We start from the raw sequence: 21,782 nt of genomic DNA on the forward strand, positions 1-21,782 counted from the left end.
GCAATTTCCATAGTAAAATAGTCCTTGTATTTCAGCTCACTGGACTGTTTCACTTTTATTATTAATCTCACAGACAATATCTTATATTTGCTTACAGCTACTTAAAAAAACCAAAAGCTTTAAGAGTAAGTAGCAGCCTTTAAACAAATAAATATTTTTTTTCCTGGGTATTAGAATGAAACCAGACAATAATATTTAATTTACTGAACTAGAAGCCAGGACTGAATGGATTACATGCAAAACTTTATTGCATTTAGTAATGACTATTGTGCATTTGGAATTACAGTAAGAACTTCTTGTTTCTACATTGTAATATGGTAAATCTAGTATCTATGTTATTTTCCATTTGGCTGGAGAAACCTTTAGCCATATGTAGTTAAAGTGAATTCCCAAGAAGTGCCTTTTGATTATGCAGTGGCTGTTCTTGCACGGTGATGCCATGACTTGGAGCTATGTTTATCATGTGCTACAGGCATGGGCAGAATGTGTACATGTAGCTTAAAGCAAGATAAACTGCTTCCACTAGTCAAAGAGCACACTGGAGAAGTTTTTCATGATCTGACAGATTATTTAACAGAAGAGTGAACTGAGTAATTAAGAGATGTTGTATCCTAAAATTTCACCTGTGGAAGAAAATCTGTCCTGTATGTAGTTGCAAAGACGTTTATAGTGGCAGCTGTGGCACCTGAAATAGGGACTGCAGATCAGAAGGTGAAGAACATAATTTTTATTGATCTGTTCTGCCTTGAGAAGTACAAGTACAAGAAAAGTGAACCTTCCCTATGGGGAGACGAGGTTTAAAAGCATGAAAACCTCTGGAGCCTACTTTGAATACTCCAAGCATCTGCTGTCTCACTGAGTTTCCTAGGGATAGTCAACTTCTGGGGTTGTACTACCAATCTGTCCACCTTCTCTATTCCCTGGCAGTAACCTATCATGGAAATGTGATAAGTATCCTTTGGAAACTCATCCTCACGAACTTCCTCTGTGGGAACAGGGGCATGACAGGACATGCTGTTATGCCAGCCTCTGCTCCTTGCAGAGCCATCCTAAGTGGGTTTTTGTGTGTGTGTGTGTTTCTTTTTTAAACTTTGCAGTTACTGTTTCAATAGTGCAGGGTTATTCAACATGACAGCGTTATTTGCCTTGCTGAAAGTGAGAGAAAGGTGTGTCCCTTTTCCCATCATGCTCACATGCAGATGGAAATTCTGGTGTATCCTTAAAAGAGGAATACCCCAGAAAAGTGAATCAGGTAGGAACACCAAAATGTATTAAGAACATGAATCTTCAGTCTCTTACATTTGTGCTTCTGTCCAAAGTGAAGGTCTTTGCTCTCCCTTTGGTGCCAGCATGAATCACCCTCTGATGTTTCTGCTTTTCCATCTTCCCTTACCATGTTCCCTTCCCTCGTAGCATGGTAAATTGGCACATTCAGCTCCCCTACCAAAACAATGTCCTCAGGAGATCAGACATCCTGTCCAGATGCCTTCTGCAGGCTCTGTTGGGGAGACAACCATCCTTTTGTTTAGTAGCAGTTTTCCTAGCTCAACAGCCCCAGCTTTGGCATTTCTTGTGCTCAAAAAACAGGTGAAACCCAGGGACTGACAGGACAACTTCCAGCACTATGACATTTTGTTCTCCCCAATTTGGTTTTGTTCTCATTTGTGCTTCATTAAAGGCCCAGCTGCTGCAGTAATCAGTGTTACAGAAATTGGTACAGTAAGGGAATGAACCCAACTGTAGATCTGCAGTTTATAGGACTCATTAATGAAAATACCCAGGTGCCCTATTATGTTCCCCTCATTAGTTATCTCCATTCCTTGAGGACAGTCTCCTACCTTTCGCAGGCACTGCCTGCTGCAGAGTTATGCAGAGCTGCTGTGATGGGGTCCTGCTTCACTGGAGAAAACAAGATCCAGTCATTTTAACATAACTCATCTGCAGTTGCCAGAATAATGGAGAAGAGCAAACAGTCTTGTCTCTAATTATCAAAACTTCCCTGGCAAGTGAGGTGACTCTGAGAAGGCACATCAGTAATTTTCCACGCTCTCAAGCAGGAATAAACAATTTAACTGCCACTGTTCTGGTTCTGCATGTGGAGGTGTTATCAGTAGAGAAATCTCAGGAAGGAACAAGGGTTTGGAGCCCCACAGGCTAATGAAATGAGGCATCTGCTAGCAGAGGACACCTAACAGTTCACCCTGCCACAGTTAACCTGAATTTGTTACTGGTGAGGAGTTTCATGTAAGTGGTGATGCCAACCAAGTCTCTCTGGAATCCACTTTCCAGCTCCCACTATTTGCACAGCTGACTGTGCGAGTTGTATAGTGACTTAAACCGTGCAGATTGATTAGCAAGGTTTAAAGAAGTCATTTTGCCAGCAGCAAAATAATAACCCAAGATGTTCAAATGTTGATTGTAGGAACTGATCAAAAATATTGCTTGAATTGCATAGTGATAAAAATATATTGAGCAGTGAAATCCTAGTGGGAACTGCTGCTGAATGCATTCAATTTTAATAGTCAAGCCAGAACAAATATAGATTTAATAGCTTGTGTTTCAGCCACACTTAGAGTCCTAATCCCATATTATTCAAGTTATTTGCCTGTATGTGTTGCATGTTAATTCTCAGCATGTTGTGCATATATAGTCTCAGACAACCAGTTGTTTATTGGTTTTATTATTTTTAGGCAAGCCAGAGTTTCGCTTATTAAAGGTCTGCTTCGTTAATTATCTCCAGTTCTAAGAAGGGGATATGACATAGTATCAGAGGAGTTAAGGAAAGGAAGAGCACAAGTTTGATATGACAGCTGAAAATAGGGATGAATCTTTTCCCACTCTTAATCTTACATGTGTTTGGAGGTCAAAAGATTAAATATCCCACCATATCACACAGGGGCTGACCAAGTAGCAGATCCCATTTAGGTGAGCAGCAAACTGAAGCACTCCAGAGCTCTTGTCTGTGGGCAGTAGTGGTTTGGTGTTTGGGATCTGTCAACACATTAAATTTTCTTGCTGTAATACAGCCAGGCACGTGCTCTGAGCAAACAGGACTGTCTGTGTGTGATGTACTGTACGACATGAAAAACAGTCAGTTCAATTCCATCTGATAGTATTAGTTGCTAATTCTGTGATTTTAATTGGATTAGTTGCACTGTGAGTCTCTTTTGAAGAGGGGTGAAGGTGGCAGAATTTGCCCCTATGTCAAATCAGTTCTTAATATTTTATACAGAACCTTTTCTGTTGTTGCTTTTCATGTGAAGTAAACCAAGGCAGACTAATTGTGAGAGTTTCCCCAAGTTAGTAGCATGCACCTGGTAGCAATTTGCAGAACAGCCTGTGTCCTATTTCATCGATAGGAGCTTGTTCCCCTTTGTTCCAACCAGTGAAAGCTCTAAATTAACTATGAGGAAAATGATTCATAAAGGAAAGGGCTTAGGGTTTTTTCAGCTACTAGGACTGCAATAATTGATGTGATGCAGGTTGGTTAAGTGCTGAATCTCAAAGTATTTGGCAAAATCCCTAAGGGATTACAGATCTGAGAACCAATGTGATGTGCTGCTTTGTACTGTGTAGTTCTTCTTAAGCATGTGTCTTGGTCTAAGCCATTATCTTGCAGGTCTGGATTGGCATACATGGTACCATGTAGGATTTAGTCCTCCTGATGTGTGTTCAAAAGTGTTGTTAGCTCTTGCTGAGAGACTTGAAGGTAGCATTTTCCACATTCTTTTGTAGATATTTTTGTCTGTATCTGCATTAGGGTTAACTATAGCAAGGAGCATCCATCTTAATTTAGTGCCAGCTGGTGTGTTATAAATGTGATCTTCAGCCTCCAATGTCAGAAAGGTTCCTTTCACTGAATTTAAATGTTTTGAATTAGACCTCCATGCTTCACTGCCAAACACAGGAACTCAAAAGTCTTGGCAGTGCAAGAAAAGGAAAATGATTTAAAAATTGTGTGATTTTTTTCTGTTAAGTCAGGCTAACAGTTTGATTTGCTTTATGAGTTTTGAAGATGGTGGGAATGGGCATGCTTTCAAGTTTATTTCCTCAGGAAGGACAGAATTTTTTTTCTGTATAAAATCAAAATGGAGATATCCTATCTTCAGGAGCTCAGTTTTCTAGAGAAATGTGAAGTATTGAGAGACTTGGACTTAAAATGGGATAGATGAGGGGAGAATATCTATGTAGATCTTACTGCAGCCTTCAGTGCTGGATAAAAGGTAAATATCTTTTGGGTTTTTAGGTGTAGATGGTGATGGTTGCACCATGTTAAGTAACACTAAGTACTTTTGCCAGGATGGACTTGGATCCTTATATCAATCTCTTGTTACTGTTTCTTTACTGACTCTCCTGACAATCTTTCAGATGTTAGAAATGTTATTTCCTCCCATCATTCTACCCTTTCACTTGTTAGTGTGTAACTAACTAGTGAGATGGATTTCTCACTAGTCAGTGCTCTGATACAATTTTTAAGGGTGGTCTGGCCTTTCTGGATGCTCTAGAAAAAGGCGGAACATTTCTCTAAAACATTCACAGAGGCAAGGAAACCTCTCTCACAGTCTAGCAGTCATCTCACCATAGCTTAAGTTGTGCTTACTGGAAGTGATGATGTCCCTGATAGCATCAGGCAGTTGATGAATTTGCACAACTACATCACTCCCACCCTCTCCAGATCCCCTCTTCAGACATAAACAACTGTATCAGCTTAGTCCAGAAATCCAGTCAGTCCAGCAGCATCTCTCCAGAAATGGCCAGTAATGGATGTGCAGGAGGAAGTAGGAAGGTGAAGTAAGCAAACAGTGATACTTCTCCAACTATTTTCCATCACTTCAGTAAATTTTTCAATATCTTCCTCATTCAGAGGGAAATATTTTGTGTTTAATAGCCACAGATGGGTTTTGTCTCATGAATACATCCAATTGTTTTGTAAACCTATGCAACTAGCTCAAATGTCCCATGGCAAAGAGTTACAGAGCTTACCTACTCCCTGAACCATCACAGAGCTGTGTGCCGCTCTGGGTAACAGAAGCTGATTCCCTCCTGCTGACTGGAGTTTTACATCAGTTTGAGATACGTCTGTCCTGCAGCCTTCATATTTGGTTACTGAACTCCACTTCTGTGCATACTGCCATCACTTCATGGCTATAGATACCTGAACTGAGTAGGTGAATACAGTTTTACTGATTCTCAATGAAATCAGACTTTGCTTTTCACAGGCAACAGAAAATTTGAGCATGTCACAATCGAAACCCAGCATTAGTCATCACATCTGGGTTTTGCTAGTGTGACTGATGGACTTTTGAGATATTTTTAAATGGAAGGAAGAGTAGCTGTCCTATTGGCTAAGACTTCACAGCATAGAAAAACACCTTACCACCTTAACAAGTCTTGGTCCCTTTTACGTGGTTTTCCTCAGAGCTGTTTCCCAGCAAGGATTTATTCTCTCACTGCCTGCCCAAATTTTCTCCCAAAGGCCCCATCAACTTCTCATGTCTACTAGGATATTTCTTAGCTGAGTTTCAGTCCCCATCTGGAGAAGGATAAATTTTGCCTTATATGGGTTCTGAGATGCTGTTTTACAAGAGTCTTTCCTCTCGGAATCTAAGGACTTTTTCATACCTTTACCAAGCTCCTGGGGAGTTTCATAAGGCCCTTAAGAGTTTCTTCTGCATGAAAGGTCCCGGCACAAGCTGCTGTCTCACAAACTGGCAGGTCAGTCTGTGGGTGCAAAGCTGTGGAGATGCCCCTCTCACTTCTGTGTGGGAGAGTTATCGTGCTATAAAAGGCAGAATAGTGTATAGAAATGTAGTTTTGTATTATATAGCTACATACCATATGATCATCTTTAAATATAAATACAAACATGGATGAGTATCCACATGCATTTTGTGTACAGACATAATGCATATATGCATTATGCACATAATACATGATAATAGTACATAATGCACCAGCAAATTTTTATGTTTAGAATGATACTAGCGTAGCTATTTCAGCAAAAGTTATGCCTGTAAGCAACACCTGCATGTCTCCTCCTGGTTTCTGTGGTTCTTTGAGTCCCCAAATCCTTACACCCATAATCCTCCCAGCTTTAATCCAGAGCATCCAAATCCTCACTGTTCTCTTTCCTTATACCAAGTGCAAAACATATGCAAGCAGTTTCCACTCTTGCAGCATTCCTTTTTTCAGTGATGCTTCAGGCACTGAGAGAAAAGAGGCAAGAGGAATTCCCAGAGCTTCTCCTCCTTCAGGAGTGATATTCAAACTGCTCAGGGCTTGGGGCAGGGCAGTTTTGGGAGGTAACAGCCTCTAGAGAGCAGGCTGCATCAGCCCCAAGCACCTCTGTGTTCCCAGCCCAGCTGCAGGCTTTCCCTAGAGATACACATATGTTGTGCAAATGTACAAGGTATATGTTGCCTGTGAGTAGGTGGTGTTTCAGACCTATCAGTTACATTTTCTCTTGCAACTCTGAAAGGCTTTTTTCATTTAGTTGCACTTTGTCAAATTAACTTGAATGAGTAATTACTGCTCTTGGTGAACTGCAGTTAATAGGGAGGAAATATAGTAGATTAACCTCTCTTATAGATATGTGAAAAGACATGTTTTGGAGAACCTGGTTTTGTTTTCATTCAGTATTTCCTTAGCACATTTATGACAGGCAAAGGAGACTCAAAAGCGTGGGGGTGAAATATCAATTTCAAGAATCTTTAAACACTTCCAAGATTTTATACTTTCTGAAGAGAATAAACCATGGTGTAAGAGGAGCTTACAGCTTCACCATTCAAAACCAGTGACTGATAGCTCATGGAAGAGTGACTAGGTTCAGTTCATCATGTCCCAGCCTTTCTGAGGGACCCAGTGCAGTTTCCTGCCACACTGAACTGAAGACAATGAGTTATTCTCATGGCAATTTCATTTATCTGTTCTTTGGGTACACATTCTGTTACACACTGTCATGCAGTTTCAGACTGAGCGTTCACTGCTTTCAACCTCTTGGTTGAAAAGCTAACTGTGTATTACTATATTAACTACATATTACCTTGAATTTGGAAAGAAAACAAGGGTTTTACTCATATTTCAGTAGGGAAATCTTAATAGTCCCTGTTAATGAATTCTGTCTTTTTGACTGCTCTCTGCAGCTGCTGAGAGCAGGACTCAATTCTGTCCCATGTCCACCTCAGAAAGAAAGTCCATTAAGCAATCTTGTGCGTTTCAGAAATGGTCTATTTCCTATAAATTATGTAACTGTGCTGAATATGTCTGTAAACACCAGTTTATCTGTGACAGAGGAGCCAATGAGAAGAGATGCTATGCTGGACCTTGTTCTCACCATCAGAGACAGGTTGGTGGGGAAGGTGAAGCTCAAGGACAGACTTGGCTGCAGGGACCATGAAGTGGTGGAGTTCAACATCCTTAGGGCAGTGAGAAGGGTGCACATCAAGTTCGCTGTCCTGGACTTCAGGAGAGCACAGGAAGAAGTTTTTCACTGTGAGGGTGGTGAGGCACTGGAACAGGTTGCTACTGAAGTGATGACTGCCCTCTCCTTGGAAATGTTCAAGGCCAGGTTGGATGGGGCTTTGAACAATGTGGTCTAGTGGAAAGTGTCCCTGCCCACGGCAGAGGGTTTGGAACTAGATGCTCTTTAAGGTCCATTCCAAACTATTCTATGTAACCAGGTTTTGAAATATGGGTGTAGAGAAGGACAATTAACTGCAAACTTTCTGTAATTTCAATTTCAGTTTATTGGCTAAATTATGTGTAACTAGGAAATGCTCTGTGATCTCAGCATTTTAAAGCAACTTGTTTTATAAATAATAGCAGCTATATTATGTTTCATAGTTAATTTTAATTACATTGAAAATGCAGCTCAATCAGAATGCAGTTACAATCTTTGTAAGGGATAATTCTGCCAGACAGGCTTTTGTTACAAAATAGAAGCACAAAAAATGAAGATAAGGACTTGCTCATTTTGTTCTACTCTGCATGAGAAATGTTAGATATGCTTTACTGGACACAGTGCCTAAAGCAGAATTGGAAATAGAGAAATAGAGCCTCTGACCCCCAAAAGTAATAACAATGAATAAATTACTACTCTGTTCTGCATTCCCAAAATGGAGTTGAGTGAAATGTTACAAGTTCTTAAAAGAGGAAATAGTAAAATGTATTACCTTTTTTATCTCCAAACTATTGAATCACTAACCTTCACCAAGGAGATGCTTGAGTTACCTGAAAACAACAGTGATACCACCACTGGCTGACTGATTTCGGTTTATTTTTAATGACTGCTAAAATAGATGGGGTCTGAAACAGAAAATGCCATTTGTACCACGGTTTCTGCTTCAGGATTTGGGATTTCAGCCACAAACCTCACAACATGGCCCTTGCTCAGCCTGTGTTTAGCAAGCAGCTGGGCAGCAAGAGGTAACTTTTGGATGCTTCAATGGGCTTTCTGGTGCTGCCACTATTGCTTTCCAGAGTCAGCACAAAGTCCAGACCTGACAGTCTGCATCCATGCTGGTGTGTTGATTGGGTCAGAAGTGTGATTTGAATCTGGCATCCTAATCCTCCCAACCTGGCCTGCTTTGGTATCTAGTGGAGGAGGCTAGAGTATGTCAGAGCGCATCACATGCACTTCTGCCCCTTGGAGCTCTTCTCTCTGTAAGCCTGGACTACAGGCAGTCGTAAGTCCTCAAAATGTATAGGTCTTCAGCATCAGCTGGTCTGCTACCAATGTAGAAATACTCCTCAAGTCTGATTTTCAAATCTGGTTGAAGTTATTTATACATGTGGGTGTCTAAGGTGTCAAACCCTTTCTTACTCAGCAAACATTTACATACAGACTTAAGTGTAAGTTTGTGGTTGGGTTTAAAACTGGGCTTACGGATATGTTTAACATCTAGAGCTGTTTATTTAGAGGTTAAAAATCTCAAGGAGGTTTTTCAGAAGCAGTGTTCCCACTCACACCTAATTAAAAATGTTTAAACATCCTTTACAATGTGGTCCTTAGGCCCAGGAAGCTGGCTTTTTCACCACATTGCAAAGCCATGGTGATGTTAGAAGGTAGATGTCATACATTTTGGTAAGAACCATGCTCCCAAATCCCTTAGAAACAGACCCTCAGAAATATTCAATCATCTGAATATTAGTTAAGTTCTTCTATTCAGGAACCTTTGAGAAATGCATTACTAGAATCCTCAGCTGCAAGAAGACCTTTACAAGCTGGCTTTTATGCTTTGTGTCACTTCACAGAGCGATGTATAAATGCCTTAAAAACCTGGGGTTGCTGCTATAAGGATACTCAAGTACATCAAATACTTTACAACTTTTACCCTTATTAGTTTTCCCAGTTGGGAGCTTGTGGTAGAAAATTGGAAGCATAAGACCGTTTGAGAAGAAATCATTTATGTGCTGAAGAACATAATGATAGATAATGATAATATAAGCATCACCTTTCAACACACCTGTCCTGCTGTTTTTCAGGTAAAGGTGACGTGTTTGGCGATATCTTCTGGAAGGAAACCAGTCTGGCCCACGCCTGTGCCAATGTACGGGCTCTGACCTACTGCGATTTGCATATTATTAAACGAGAAGCCTTGCTGAAAGTGCTGGACTTTTATACTGCTTTTGCAAACTCGTTCTCCAGGAACCTCACACTCACCTGCAATTTGAGGAAACGGGTAAGGTGATACCTTTCCCCCCGCCCCCTTTCTCTCCCCAGAAGATTGCATGCTCTTGCAGACTGTTTGCAGTGTTTAACAGCCCCCAGTTTACTCTTGATGTTTTCAGGTCATTGCTGATTAACTGGCCTTTCAATAAGTGTTGTCACTGTTTGTTAATGATGGCTCAATAAAAGCTAACCCTAGCAGTCCTGGCAGGGCGATGTATGAATTAAGTTTCTTTTTCTTCACAGCTGCTGGGGTTTGGCTTCTTTTGCCCATTGCATAATATATAAAGTTTTATTTTATAGTCTGCTAAAATCCAGTTTCTGCATTCCTCAGAGGTGAGGTTTAGACCCTTGCCTGCTAGGATGCAGGTCAGAGGACAGTCTGATAGAGCTGTATGGCATAAACCAACTAGAAGAACTTTATTGATATTAAATAAACAAGATGTACTCAGCAAAAGTATTGTATTAATACCTGCTTCTCTCACTTGCATAGTTTAGAATTTTAATATGGCAAGCTTAATAAAGCTTGGTAGTGATTTTACATTCACAGCTCTATTTCTTAAACCTTCCTGCTCATTTTATAATCAATCAGCAATGCTCGCTATCCATTAGTCCTGTCAAAGAACATTCCATCTAAAAATTAATTAGCTTTAAGGACATATCTTGAAAACAGGTTAAGGGATTCTTTAATTCACATAGTGGCTGCAAAATTTAATCTTTGTGATTTTTTATTTTTTTTTTCCAGATTGATGAGGGTTGTATAAATTTCATTTGCATAGAGAAATCTCATAACAATGATTTATAGATTATTAAGCATTAACTGTGATCCTCTAGCTGCTGAAACAGATTTTTCTGCAGCTGTACCTTGGGCATCTCACCTGATAATGGACTAAGGGTAATCAGTATTTCACAAGATAGTTTTGGTCTCCGCAGCAACAGGAGTTCAATCCAACTAGAATTTTACTTTTCTGAGTCTGGTTTTCCTCTAGCCACTAGAATGCTCTATAAATGCCTCTTTCAAAGGACGTTTAATATTCAGTGCCTTCCTTGTGCTCATTAATACACCAAGCATGGCATGAATTACCCATGGCAAAAAGCAGATGCCATCCTCCTCTGCCTGTGCTGGAGTCTGAAAGAGCTGAATTGTAATCAAGTTTGGTTCCAGTTCATCAGTCTACCTCTGACTTGTACGTTGTTAACTCTGCTTCAAACCTGAAGAAGGGCTTTGGGGCTTGCAGGCTGGTTTGTTTTTTCTAGCTTACGCTTCTCTGGTGATAAGGTGTCCCCCAAGCTTTAACTTCAGCATATGTCCCTTGCCATCTCACCTACCTGAGACGTGGCACCAGCTGCAGTCCCATGATGGCAATTCTGCTCAAGCGCTGCTGACAGTGATTTCATGGGACAAGATAGTGCCACATACATTGTGCCAAAATGTATTCTTTCCCTCTTAAAACTGTGAACCTGACACTTCAGCTAGTTTCCTGGGACTCCCCTTCACCCCTTAGCTGTGACATGGTTGTGTACAGCAAAAACATGTACATATCTTTTCCTGACATGCAATGTGATGCATCCCTCTCTAGTCCAGGGATGCATATGGGGAATAGCCTTCTGGGTGGGTTTTTGTGGATTTTCTTCTCTCCCACACACCTCTCTTAAAGAAAATTGGTTCCTCTGCAGGGCCCTGGCAGAGGGAGTCACCCTGGTGGAAACACTTGTGGGGCTCAAGTCCCCAGAACAGATACCTGCTCTCTAGCTCAGTGTTAGATATATTGACTTTGCCATGGGGACAGTGACTCACAATAAGAAGGACAGCAGTTCTGAAGAGACATTACATTTTGCAGAAGGAAAGGAAATGTTGGTTAGGGGCACGTGTGGGCATTACGTGAGAGCAGATGGAGAGTCAAAGGAAGATTGTGTCAATGTGGTACATGCAGGGTGGAGTTAATTCCACTAAAGGTTGCTAAATGATGTTAAAGCTAGTCACTGGTCACCTTTATAGCCCATGAGGAATGGTTCCTCCAAAAGGCAATCGTCTGGCCACTCTTCAGTGCCCAGTCTGGGGACACAGTCCATAATCACTGACTTTTAAATACCTAGGGTGCATCAGATTAACTCCATTTATGGTGTCTCCTACAGTTTTTACTAAATAACTGTTTTGGGAGGAGTCTTAATTCTAGTATTGCAGTAAGATGTGCTGAGCCAGAGCCTGTTTTGCAGAAATTCTGTTATTGTTCTTAGGTGCAAAACAGATCATGCTATTTTCAACATCAGGGACACAATCTAAGTCCTGTTACATAAGGTTATTCAGGAGATTGTTTCAAACCTCATATCTGCTGGAAGTATACATGATTCCCTGTTGGGCACAGAAGTGTTTGATCTTGAGTTTCTCTCATAGGAAAAGCAATGCCACCCAGGAAAATTTCATCAGGTGAACAGAAAGTAGTTGTTCAGACAGTGAAACTGGGCTGACAGAGCTGCACTGTACTGCAGCAGTTTGTGCTGGAGTTATGTAATCTAAATGGAAAGAAAATCATTGTCTCCTTAATTGATTTCAATAGAAATATACTTAGCACTTTTTCTACATAGTCATCACTCACAAGGTTTGACAGTTGATTATAACAAAAATACACTCCTTGTGGTTCTGTGCTGAAGAAAATGGCTGTTCTCACTGTTAAAAAATACATAGATAGAGTTGCCTTTTCATCAGGTCTGCTCCTCAGGATACACAGAGATGTGTATGGGTGCACACACACACAAAAACCACACACATTTGTGCTGGACTGTCCCTCAGCCAGCACTTAGATGTAGTGCTTTGACTGCAAAACAATTTAGACGTTCAAAAGGCTAATAAATTAATAATAGTGCTGAGCACAAAAGGTTAGTTCCACATGACGGGGAAGAGAAAGTCTCACTGAAGTGGGAAAGTAATGTTTCCTCATTCCCAAATAACATTTAGAGGCCTGGCATGTTGAATGACCTACTTAAGACATCTGCTCAGCATGCTATTATAAACTGTGGATTTTTGTTGTCTTTTCTGTGTTAGGTAGCTCAGCCCTCATGCTGCATTTAAGAGCCCATAAAGTGAGTGTGCCTGATAGTTTGTCAAGCTGCAGTCATCTCTCCCGCCCAGGGTGGCGAGGTGACTTTTAATCTGTAATTGCAAAGTATTGCAGTGTGTCATGTTTCGTGCTCTGAAATCTTTATGGCACATCTAAAGTCACTAATGCACACTCCAAGGCATAACCAGGACTTTGAACTTTATTTTTTTTTTTTTTGTGTGTCAAACAGGGAAAATAATTAATCTGGAAAGATATTATTTAAAATCACAATGAGATTACTTTGCTGTTTCTGAGGACTGAAAGTTATAAAGCACTGTTTGGGATGAGACTTCAAAGAGTTAATTACATCCTTCTGATGTTAGAAGGGAATATTAATAATGCCTAATTCATTAAGTGCCTTTCAAGATTTTACACAGCTAGAAGAGAGCCTCTGTGTATGCTGGAGCTTTGGAGCTTGACCTGAGTAGTAGAGCCCAAGACAGACCTCTTGGAGGCTCAAATCTATATAAGTGAATGTACATTTGATTGATAGTCAAGATTCAGGAAGGAAGGCCTACATCAAGATACTAAATGTGTTCCCACAAAATACAAGTGTTTAGCTGAAATATTTTTAAAGTTTTGTTTGGTTTTGGGTCTTTTTTTTCCCTTTTCTCATCATTGCTTCCATTTGCACCAGCTAATGCCCAGCCTCCACCTGACTGGTAGACCAACACAATCTGTGCAAGTACAGGGAAAAATGGAACTGAAATTTTAGCCCTCCTAAAATCACAGCTAAAATTCTTCTGTGCTTCAGTAAAGCAAAGGTATTTTTCCCCCCAGATTTTAAGGTATATGGTCACATCCTGCTATTTTCTACCATGAACAAAATGAGCTGTGTTAAAGGAATGAGTCAGGAGCAGCCAGGGAAGGGCACAATTATCCATATAGGACCTCTGGTGCATTTGCTCCTGAAAGGTGTGCTGGAGAATGAGGCAAGGAAATGTGAAGAGAAATGAGTGGCTTTAAGGCAGCAAAATAGCATCCAGAGGCTATGTTGTTTTCTGTGACACTCCTAAAGCCAGGGACAACATTGTGAGTGACTGAACTAATTCCTCTAGCACACTGAATCTCTGAGGCATTTTTAGTGGGCTAGGCTATGAGACTATCTTAACACATGTCCTGTTTTTCTTTCTATTTCAGATGAGAATAATTTATTTTAAAATTGGCTTTCAGGTTTTGCTTGAGGTTTTCATGAATTGTGTGTCCTTTCTTGACTGAATCACTCGTCTTTTCTGTGTCTTACAGTTTTTAGAAAAGCTTTGTTTTAATTGGAATTGTGTGTTCATGTTTCCTAAAACTGGAGATTGTAGCAAGGTTCATTCAAGATTCCTCTTCTTTTTAATTTTTCAGACTCTTCAAATGATGTGATATATTAGCAGGTGTCCTGATGCAGAAGCAGTGTCAGAGAGAAAGTGCATTGGCCTTTGCTCCTGAAGGTTGCCTGTCCTGGTGAACCTGAGGGCTTTTGCAGGCTTTGAGTTCTGAAAGCCATTCACAGTTACAGCAGCTTAATTCAGAGCTGTTTGTATTTTGCCAGCTGGTGGAGACACTCAGTCCTGACGAGTTGTGAGGAGTGCCTTGCTCGCCAGGCACCAGAGCATTGTCCTTGGGTAACTGGCAAACAGAAAGCGGTGGGCTAACCATGAGCAGGACATGCTGAGTACCTCCTCTGCCCAGTGTTGTATCTGCACTGACTGGTTCATCATCCATTTTTAACTACTTTTTCAGTCTGTAATTGGGAACTTTCTCCATGTGGGACAGTGATGATGGCAAGTTTTCCCATCATTATCAATGAAGAGAAGCAGGGGGAAAAAACGTGGTGCTTAGGGAACTGCTGTGACTAATAGCATAGATCAGCTGTTGGGGGCTTCAGTGAGGTTCTGCACTCCTGTCTTGTGGTAAAGAATGTCCCCATCCTCAGGCTGGTACTCAGTCTTCATCCATCTCTCACTCCTTGTACTATTGTATGTGCAGCTTGTTCCTCTGCTGGTCTGAGCCAGTGGCAAGGGTCCCAGGGAGTGCAGGATCAAGCCTCATGAAGGGCAGATCTAGCAGATTGATTTCTCTGTTTTTTTAGTTTTGTTGGGGTTTTTTGTTTTCTGTTTTTTTTTCTTTTTTTATATGAACATGCCCCAGAAAATGAAGTCCTGTAGTTATAGTTCAACTTAGTGACAGTTTAGGATGATTACAGAGCAAAGAAGTTATGCCTTCAAAAATCAATTTGATTTTGTTGCAGTCTCTGCAATTTTGCTTATGCTTGAAGAAAATTTCAACTGTCAAATTTTTGTTGTTTGGCTTCATTGCATTCACACCTATCTCCAGATATGTTGATGTTTCATTGAGGACTGTTTCACTGATTTAGATCTAGTACCACCTCTGGTGGTCACCAGACATGTATATTGAGTATGCATGGGACAGAAGAGCCCACTTTCAACAAGGCAAGCTCGTCCCATTGACAGTAGTCCCCATGCCCAGGAATTTCTTGAGAAACTGTTAATATGTTTGGGCCAAACCCACATGAGGAATTTATCAGTACAGATAATGTAACGAGAGTAATCCCTTGTGCATTCATAACTGTGTGGTTACAGACAGCCAAGCACAGTCCATGCTACACCTTCTGCCATCAATACACCCATACAGTTTCTTGTGGGTGAGGATTACAGATCTGAGGCTAGAGGTTTTTTTGCAGTTCTTTTCCTTTTCCTACTCCTCTGAGTAATACTATGTGCCTTTGCTCTTCTTCAGGGACATGGGAATTTGAGTTTAAGGCAATCAAAGCACAAGGAAGTTAGTCCTTGGAGGATTGGGCATGACTGCTAGGTCGAAGAGCAGCATAAAAATTTAAAGAGAAAGCTGCAGCAGCATTAACTTCACCCCTCTGTGCCTCTGCCAGACAGCATGGGACAGCTGTCTGAGCAGAGGGATTGCTGTATAAGCTGTCAGTGGATTTGCTTTGTCACTTATTTTTTTGGTAGCTGTGAGCCTGGCTCTTTTCTGTGTTCTTCACTCCCTTCCTTCTCCTTTTTGCCAGTTCATCACATCCCTTACAGTGGCCTCTTCTGCATACCCTTCAGGTCATGCTGTGAGAAGTTGTGGGTACAGGAGCCATGTTGCCTTGGCTGTGACTGTGTTCATGGATGGGTGCAGAAGTGAGTGATAAGCCTGCAATCTCTTGAATGTGTCCAGACTAGGGTAACAAAGCTGGTGAAAGGCTGGAAGAAATTACATATAGGGAGCAGCTAAAGATTTGGGGTTTACCTAGTTTGGAGAGAAGGAGAATCTCTACACTGCTCTTTACAGCTTCCCAAGGAGGGGAGGTAGAGAGGGAGGTGCTGGTCTCTTCTTTCTGGTATCCAGGAACAGGACATGTGAGAATCATTCAAAGCTGTGCCAGGAGAGGTTTAGACTGGACATTAGGAAACATTTCTTTACTGAGAGGGTGATCAAACACTGGCACAGGCTTCCTAGAGCAGTGATTGATGCCCCAAACCTGATAATGGTTAAGAGGCCTTTGGACAGCACCCTTAATGGCATGCTTTTGGTCAGTCTCAAATTGGTCAGGCAGTTGGACTAGATGATCATTGAACATTTCCATACAGTGAATGTATGATAGATATTCACTTGATAACTAACTGAAATATTCTCTCCTTCTCCCTCTCCCTCCCCTCTAGATTAATATGTTTTGCCTTTAGACTGCAGGGAGATGGAGAGATTAGCCAGCACACTATCATCTTTAATAGTATTTCAGAGCCATATTAATCCCACAGGGTACCAGCAGGCCCCTGTTTGCTCTAAATTAAATACCTTCTTCAGACATCCTGACCCTGTTTCTGTAAGAGTGAGAGGCAAAGCACCACCAACTCTGTTAAAAGTTAATCCTTTGGCATTACAGAAGTAGGTTTATTTTTTCCCAGTCATGTAGCCTCCCTTATCATGCTGCTGGTTTTTGCTGAGAAATGCAAGGCAACTTAGCATACTTTTACTTCAAGGATCTTTGAGCAGCATGGTGTGGCTGCAGAATAAAAAGTATGTGCTGCTTTCTGTATGCAGGAACTCAATAGCTGTAATAAAAGTAACTGCTGCTTTACCCCGGTGAAAGGTATGAGCATCTCCAGGCAGGCAAAGCAGAGTGATTTATTTGTTTGTGGAAAGATCATTAAACATGAAATGGCAGGATTGGGCAGCATCCATAGGAAAACAGAAGTGTAAACTGGCTATGTTAGGTGAATATCCAGAGTGAAGACAATTTGCTGTTGTATTTTTTGTGAATTAATCCCATTTTCTTATTTAGAAAGCTGACATGATTAAGAGACTCTCCTTAGTTGACTCAGAAAGCCTTCTGCAGGCTGTCTGCTAGTATTGATTCAGGGCAGTCTTGCTTACACAGGACTTGAATGATGATAAAAAAATAAATCAAAGGTTTACTATTTTTAATCTTGTAAATATTAAAAATTAAACATTTTATGTTCACCTCTCTTCATTGATTAAAATTGATGCTTTTAATCTCTTCCAACTGCTAGGGAAGGGAAGGAGATGCGCATGACACAATGGGAAGCAAATTGCCATTTCGTTTTTGATTGCCAGTTAAGAAGGTTTTTATTATCAGCCCCCTCTGTGTTCTGATGACCAGGGGCAAAGGCAGCAGACCCAAGCAGATCACTGTACCTTTCATTACTTTCCCAGGCTTAGCTCTGTGTTAGGCTTGTTGTTTTTTGGGCAGGTGCCCTAACAAAGCCAGTGTCCACATAACTTAGAGAGACTCTTCTGGTACCAAATAAGCCATGAGAGTGTTAAAAATGCATTTGTGTTGCTGCTGAGAGCAGCCAGTTTTGTGATGCCCTCAGTGTGCCCAGCAGCTGTTGCTGCTGTGGGGGGTTCCCTGCTTGTGGACCATTACATAAAACTGCACCTAATGCTGAGGTAGGTCACCCACATCCTATCCTCCTAGCCCAGAGCAGTAGATTATTCTTTCATGGGTGTGGTAGGCTTCTCAGACTAATTCTATGTATACTTACAACTTTTCTAGCTTGATAACTGAAAAAAAAAGGGAGAAATGTTGGAAAACTGAGATGACTAATTCCAAGTGCTCTGGTTGCTTCCATCATTGCTTCCTGGAGCAGAATGACAGACGCTTAAGTAATACAGCACACCGTGACCCACAGGTATAAAAATGAGTTCCTACTCCAGACTTCTCACTCTCCAAACCTTACTTCTGTAAGGCTGGAAATGCCAGTTGCAGTGCACACAAACCATGACTGAGGAAAGAGAACTTCTGCCTGTTCATTGGGATCATATGAATGGATTCCCATAGGCTTCACAAGGAGCAGACAGAGCTTTAGCATTCACCCAAGAGAAAATTTTCTGTCCCTGACCAAAGTGGAACCTATTTTGTCCAATCTAGACATGATGGGTAACAATTTCACAGACGTTCTGCACTGGAGAGAGCCCTGACGTTATTCATTATTCTTGAAAAAAGGTTTTTACCTTGGCTTGCACAGAAGAGTTCTTCTCCAGTTACATACTGTGTGCCTGTTAAAATGCTAAATAATGCTTGCTGCATAAAGTATTTATTTTCTGTGCAATTATGAATCCATCTATCTATTGGTTGCAGCACACACTTCACAGATGCAGTACCCAATTGTGCTTGCTCAACATGTGGTATTCATTGCAGCCCTGCAAATCCTAGGCTTACCTTACTTTGCTTTTCTTGGGCTGAAACAGTGCATGTAGGGAAGTATTAAATTGAACACAAAGTGCAAGGGAAACTTTGTGGGGAAGTTTGCATGAATCTCACTATTTCTAGTTAAAAATAAACCCCAGCCTGCCACTTCCAACTTAATGATGGATGATTGACTGTGCCTTTTCATTGTCAGCCAGTTGCTGTGATGATTAAGCTGCCACAGCTTAGGTCCCATGCAAAGGAAATCTAGAGGAGTAGTTTTGAGAGTAGCTGATTTTTACATATAGCCAAAGGTGGGCATAGCTGTCAGGAGGGACAGGCAGATTCTGGAAAGTATCTGAAGTAAGCTGAGTCACCTCTTATTGCACTTTTGAGCAACTTGCTTTGAAAGGCAAAAATCCCCTGTGTCTTTAGGTAGGTGTGTATATGTACATTATTATTCTATGGGTTTTCCTTGTATTTTTACTGCTCACTTTCCTCAGCCCTTACTCTTAGTTTGTTTCCTTTCCTAATATAGCTTTCAGATGTAAGTTACTGTTAAAAAGGAGCCTAGTATAAGTAGTTGTAAAAGTCACTGATTCTATTAAGTCTATTAATTAAACTATCAGTGGTCTTTTGAAATTTGGGACCTCCCCTCAGACTTTCTGGTGAATTGTAGATTTTTTTTTTTTTTTAATACTCCACAAAGCTGTCTCAGCTGGCAAAAAGTTTTTGTATAGTGCTTCCTATCTGAATATTTCCATCAGTTACTGTACCTCCAGAGCAAGGGCAGTTAGCTCTTTGTGCTCCATGAGTACATATGCCTTTTGGAAGCAGTCCATGGTCTTCTGCTTTTTTATTACAGACAGCACTCCTGTTACCACAGGAACAGGCTTCAGCATATTTTGAGAACCTGAAACACTTTGCACTCCCTTAAAAAAGTGAAAATGGGGACCTAAGCAGTTAACAGATGACAAGAGCAGAGAACAGCCATTTCTAAGTGGAGTATTTCTACTGGCTGCTGAAATGCAGCATTTTATTAAGCTCAGCTTTGCTTTTGCATTTGTACCCATTGTTTGTCCCTTAGTGCACAGACATCCAGCTTTCTTTCTCCACGTCCCTAATCTTATCAAGGTATCTTGGCATTTCAGCACTTAATTTCTGTGTCTAGCCTTGCTATTTTCACCAATTCTGTCTTCCTCAGCTGCCTGCCATTGTAATGCATTTCCAACTCCATCATGTGTCTAAGGCAAACCCATTTTTAAATGGAACAGTTGTTGGTAGTTCAGAGCAGCTCAATTATGAATGATCCCCATCCTTCTCCCAGACTTTATTAGCCCTGCCAAAGAGGGCTGCAGTAGCAATGTAAATGGATGAACTGAATCATGCATGTTTTTCATGTGTTATTAATTGCCCCTGTTTCCATTTATTAAAGAACTTAGCCAATAACCTCAACCTGTACAGAAGTACAGGAATAGTAATTTACAAGCTCAGTGCAGCCATACATTAGTATACCAAGCAGATGCTTGACTGATCCATATGAACCATGAGCCATAACTCATGATGCATTTGTCAGAAAGTTTCAGTCAAGACCCCATTTTCTCTGTGGCCCATCCAGTAACACATCCCATGAAGAGCTGCTTCCCAGACATTCAGTCCAACATTTTACACAGCTGTTAGTAGTCTCTGCTGGGACAGAGACTGACCTTGAAAAATCCCCAACAGCTTTTTTTCAGTCTTGCTGGGCCTTCTTGTGGCCAGATGCTCTTGCACCATGCATCAGCCCTGCCCCATGGGTAGAACGTTTGGCACAGTTTCACATCTGAAGGCATCCTCTGGCATCTAAGATGGGTGTCAGACCCCACTGAGAAGAAGCAGCTTCCTAGAAGTGCCTAAACAAGGCTTTTCTGGGTGAACCTGACTCAAGAAATGCCATCTCATGTGTCAGGCTTAGGGTTTGCTGGATTTTTCAGATACCAGGAAAAAAAAATCAAACCAGAAGAAAACAGAGAGGATGCTTCTAGCCAAGCTTTCAAAGGTCAAAAAGCCCTCTGAGAAGCAAACACAGCATCTGAGATGAAAAGTACCAGAGCTAAAGGTAAAGATCTGTACTTCTTCTGTCTGGTGTTTCTTTTCATCCTCACAGCAGTGTTTATCCTGTTGCAGCTGGTGTTTTGTTCATTGTGTGTGCACAGGAAGTGGCAGAAGGATATCTGTATCCATTACAGTGTGTAAATAGGGTGCAGCATAGTCACAAATGGGGAAATATAGAATCATCAATGTTATTGATTGCAAAGTCCTGGTATTTGTGCAGGTACAGTGTTTTCTTACTAGCCCCAGACAGAAAGAGGGGAGAAATCAACTGGACTGACTCAAATTTTACATGAGGAGGTCATTTCTGATCACTTTTAAAGCAGGAATTGCCAAAGTATACCATACTGAGGATTACAAACTAATTTGTTTGGGTCTGGAGCAATGAGATAAGCTAAGGTTGCAAAAACAGCAGGCTCAGCCCCCAAGGGGCATCCTGTGTCAGTGCCTAAATACATGGATAGGAATATAAATCAGCACTGATGAGCTTTACAGAGCTCCACATCTGAAAAAAAAAGAGGTGATAGCTGTGATGTAGGTATTAGGGAAGATCACAACAAACCACATGAACAAAACTGAAGGACCATTTCCCTGAGAATAGATTAGATGCTGGAACACATTAGAATGATACCCACAACTAGGCTATATCCACATCATGAACATCCTCCCTAGTAGAGCCTTAGATTATTGCCATGAAGGTCCAGGGATTGATTTAATGTGGTCAGCATGTAAATGGGAAGGAAATGGCTCCTCACCACACCATCTGTTTATCCCTTCTGCATAACCCCACTACTTACCTCTTTCATGCTCTGTCTTCCTCTTGCTGATACCCTTCAGAAATAAATACAAAGCTCTGCAGAGTCAACACTTGCCAACTTCCTCAGTAACATCTTCTGAAGTTAGAAAAAACATCTAATGGTCCCTTTGGGGACAGGCAGAGCACTTTATCTTCCCTAGGTGTTTGTCACGTAGGCAGCCCACTGGTTTTTCCTCCACGAGGCTCTGAGCACTGTCATTAGCAACTTCACTTCTGCGCAGGTAACCTTCAGGGAACAGCACACTTCTCTTTCTGGTGGAGCTTCATGTGGCCAATGCAGTGTTTCCATGTTGTCATAGGAAATTCACAAGTTGGTGGGTAGCTCCCCTCCAGGCTTTACTGGCTGTGGATGGTTTTCCCTTACTTTCAGCCACAGGAAAGGAAATGTTCTTCGCAGGTGCAAGTCCAGGTACACAAAGACATTAGCAATACCATTGCAATGAGGTCTTT

The 21,782-nt window shown here is 41.2% G+C and overlaps 1 protein-coding gene across 1 annotated transcript in view; it reads left to right on the plus strand.

Moving 5' to 3' along the window:
- Nucleotides 1–21,782, plus strand: part of KCNH5 (potassium voltage-gated channel subfamily H member 5) — a 154,723-nt gene that overhangs the window by 120,212 nt on the left and 12,729 nt on the right. Inside the window, exon 10 of the mRNA XM_054400289.1 lies at nucleotides 9,484–9,680. Coding sequence (XP_054256264.1) covers nucleotides 9,484–9,680 — 197 coding nt within the window. The remainder of the gene's footprint in view (nucleotides 1–9,483; nucleotides 9,681–21,782) is intronic.

Source organism: Indicator indicator, chromosome 4, assembly GCF_027791375.1.
Source record: "Indicator indicator isolate 239-I01 chromosome 4, UM_Iind_1.1, whole genome shotgun sequence".
Lineage (NCBI taxonomy): Eukaryota > Metazoa > Chordata > Aves > Piciformes > Indicatoridae > Indicator > Indicator indicator.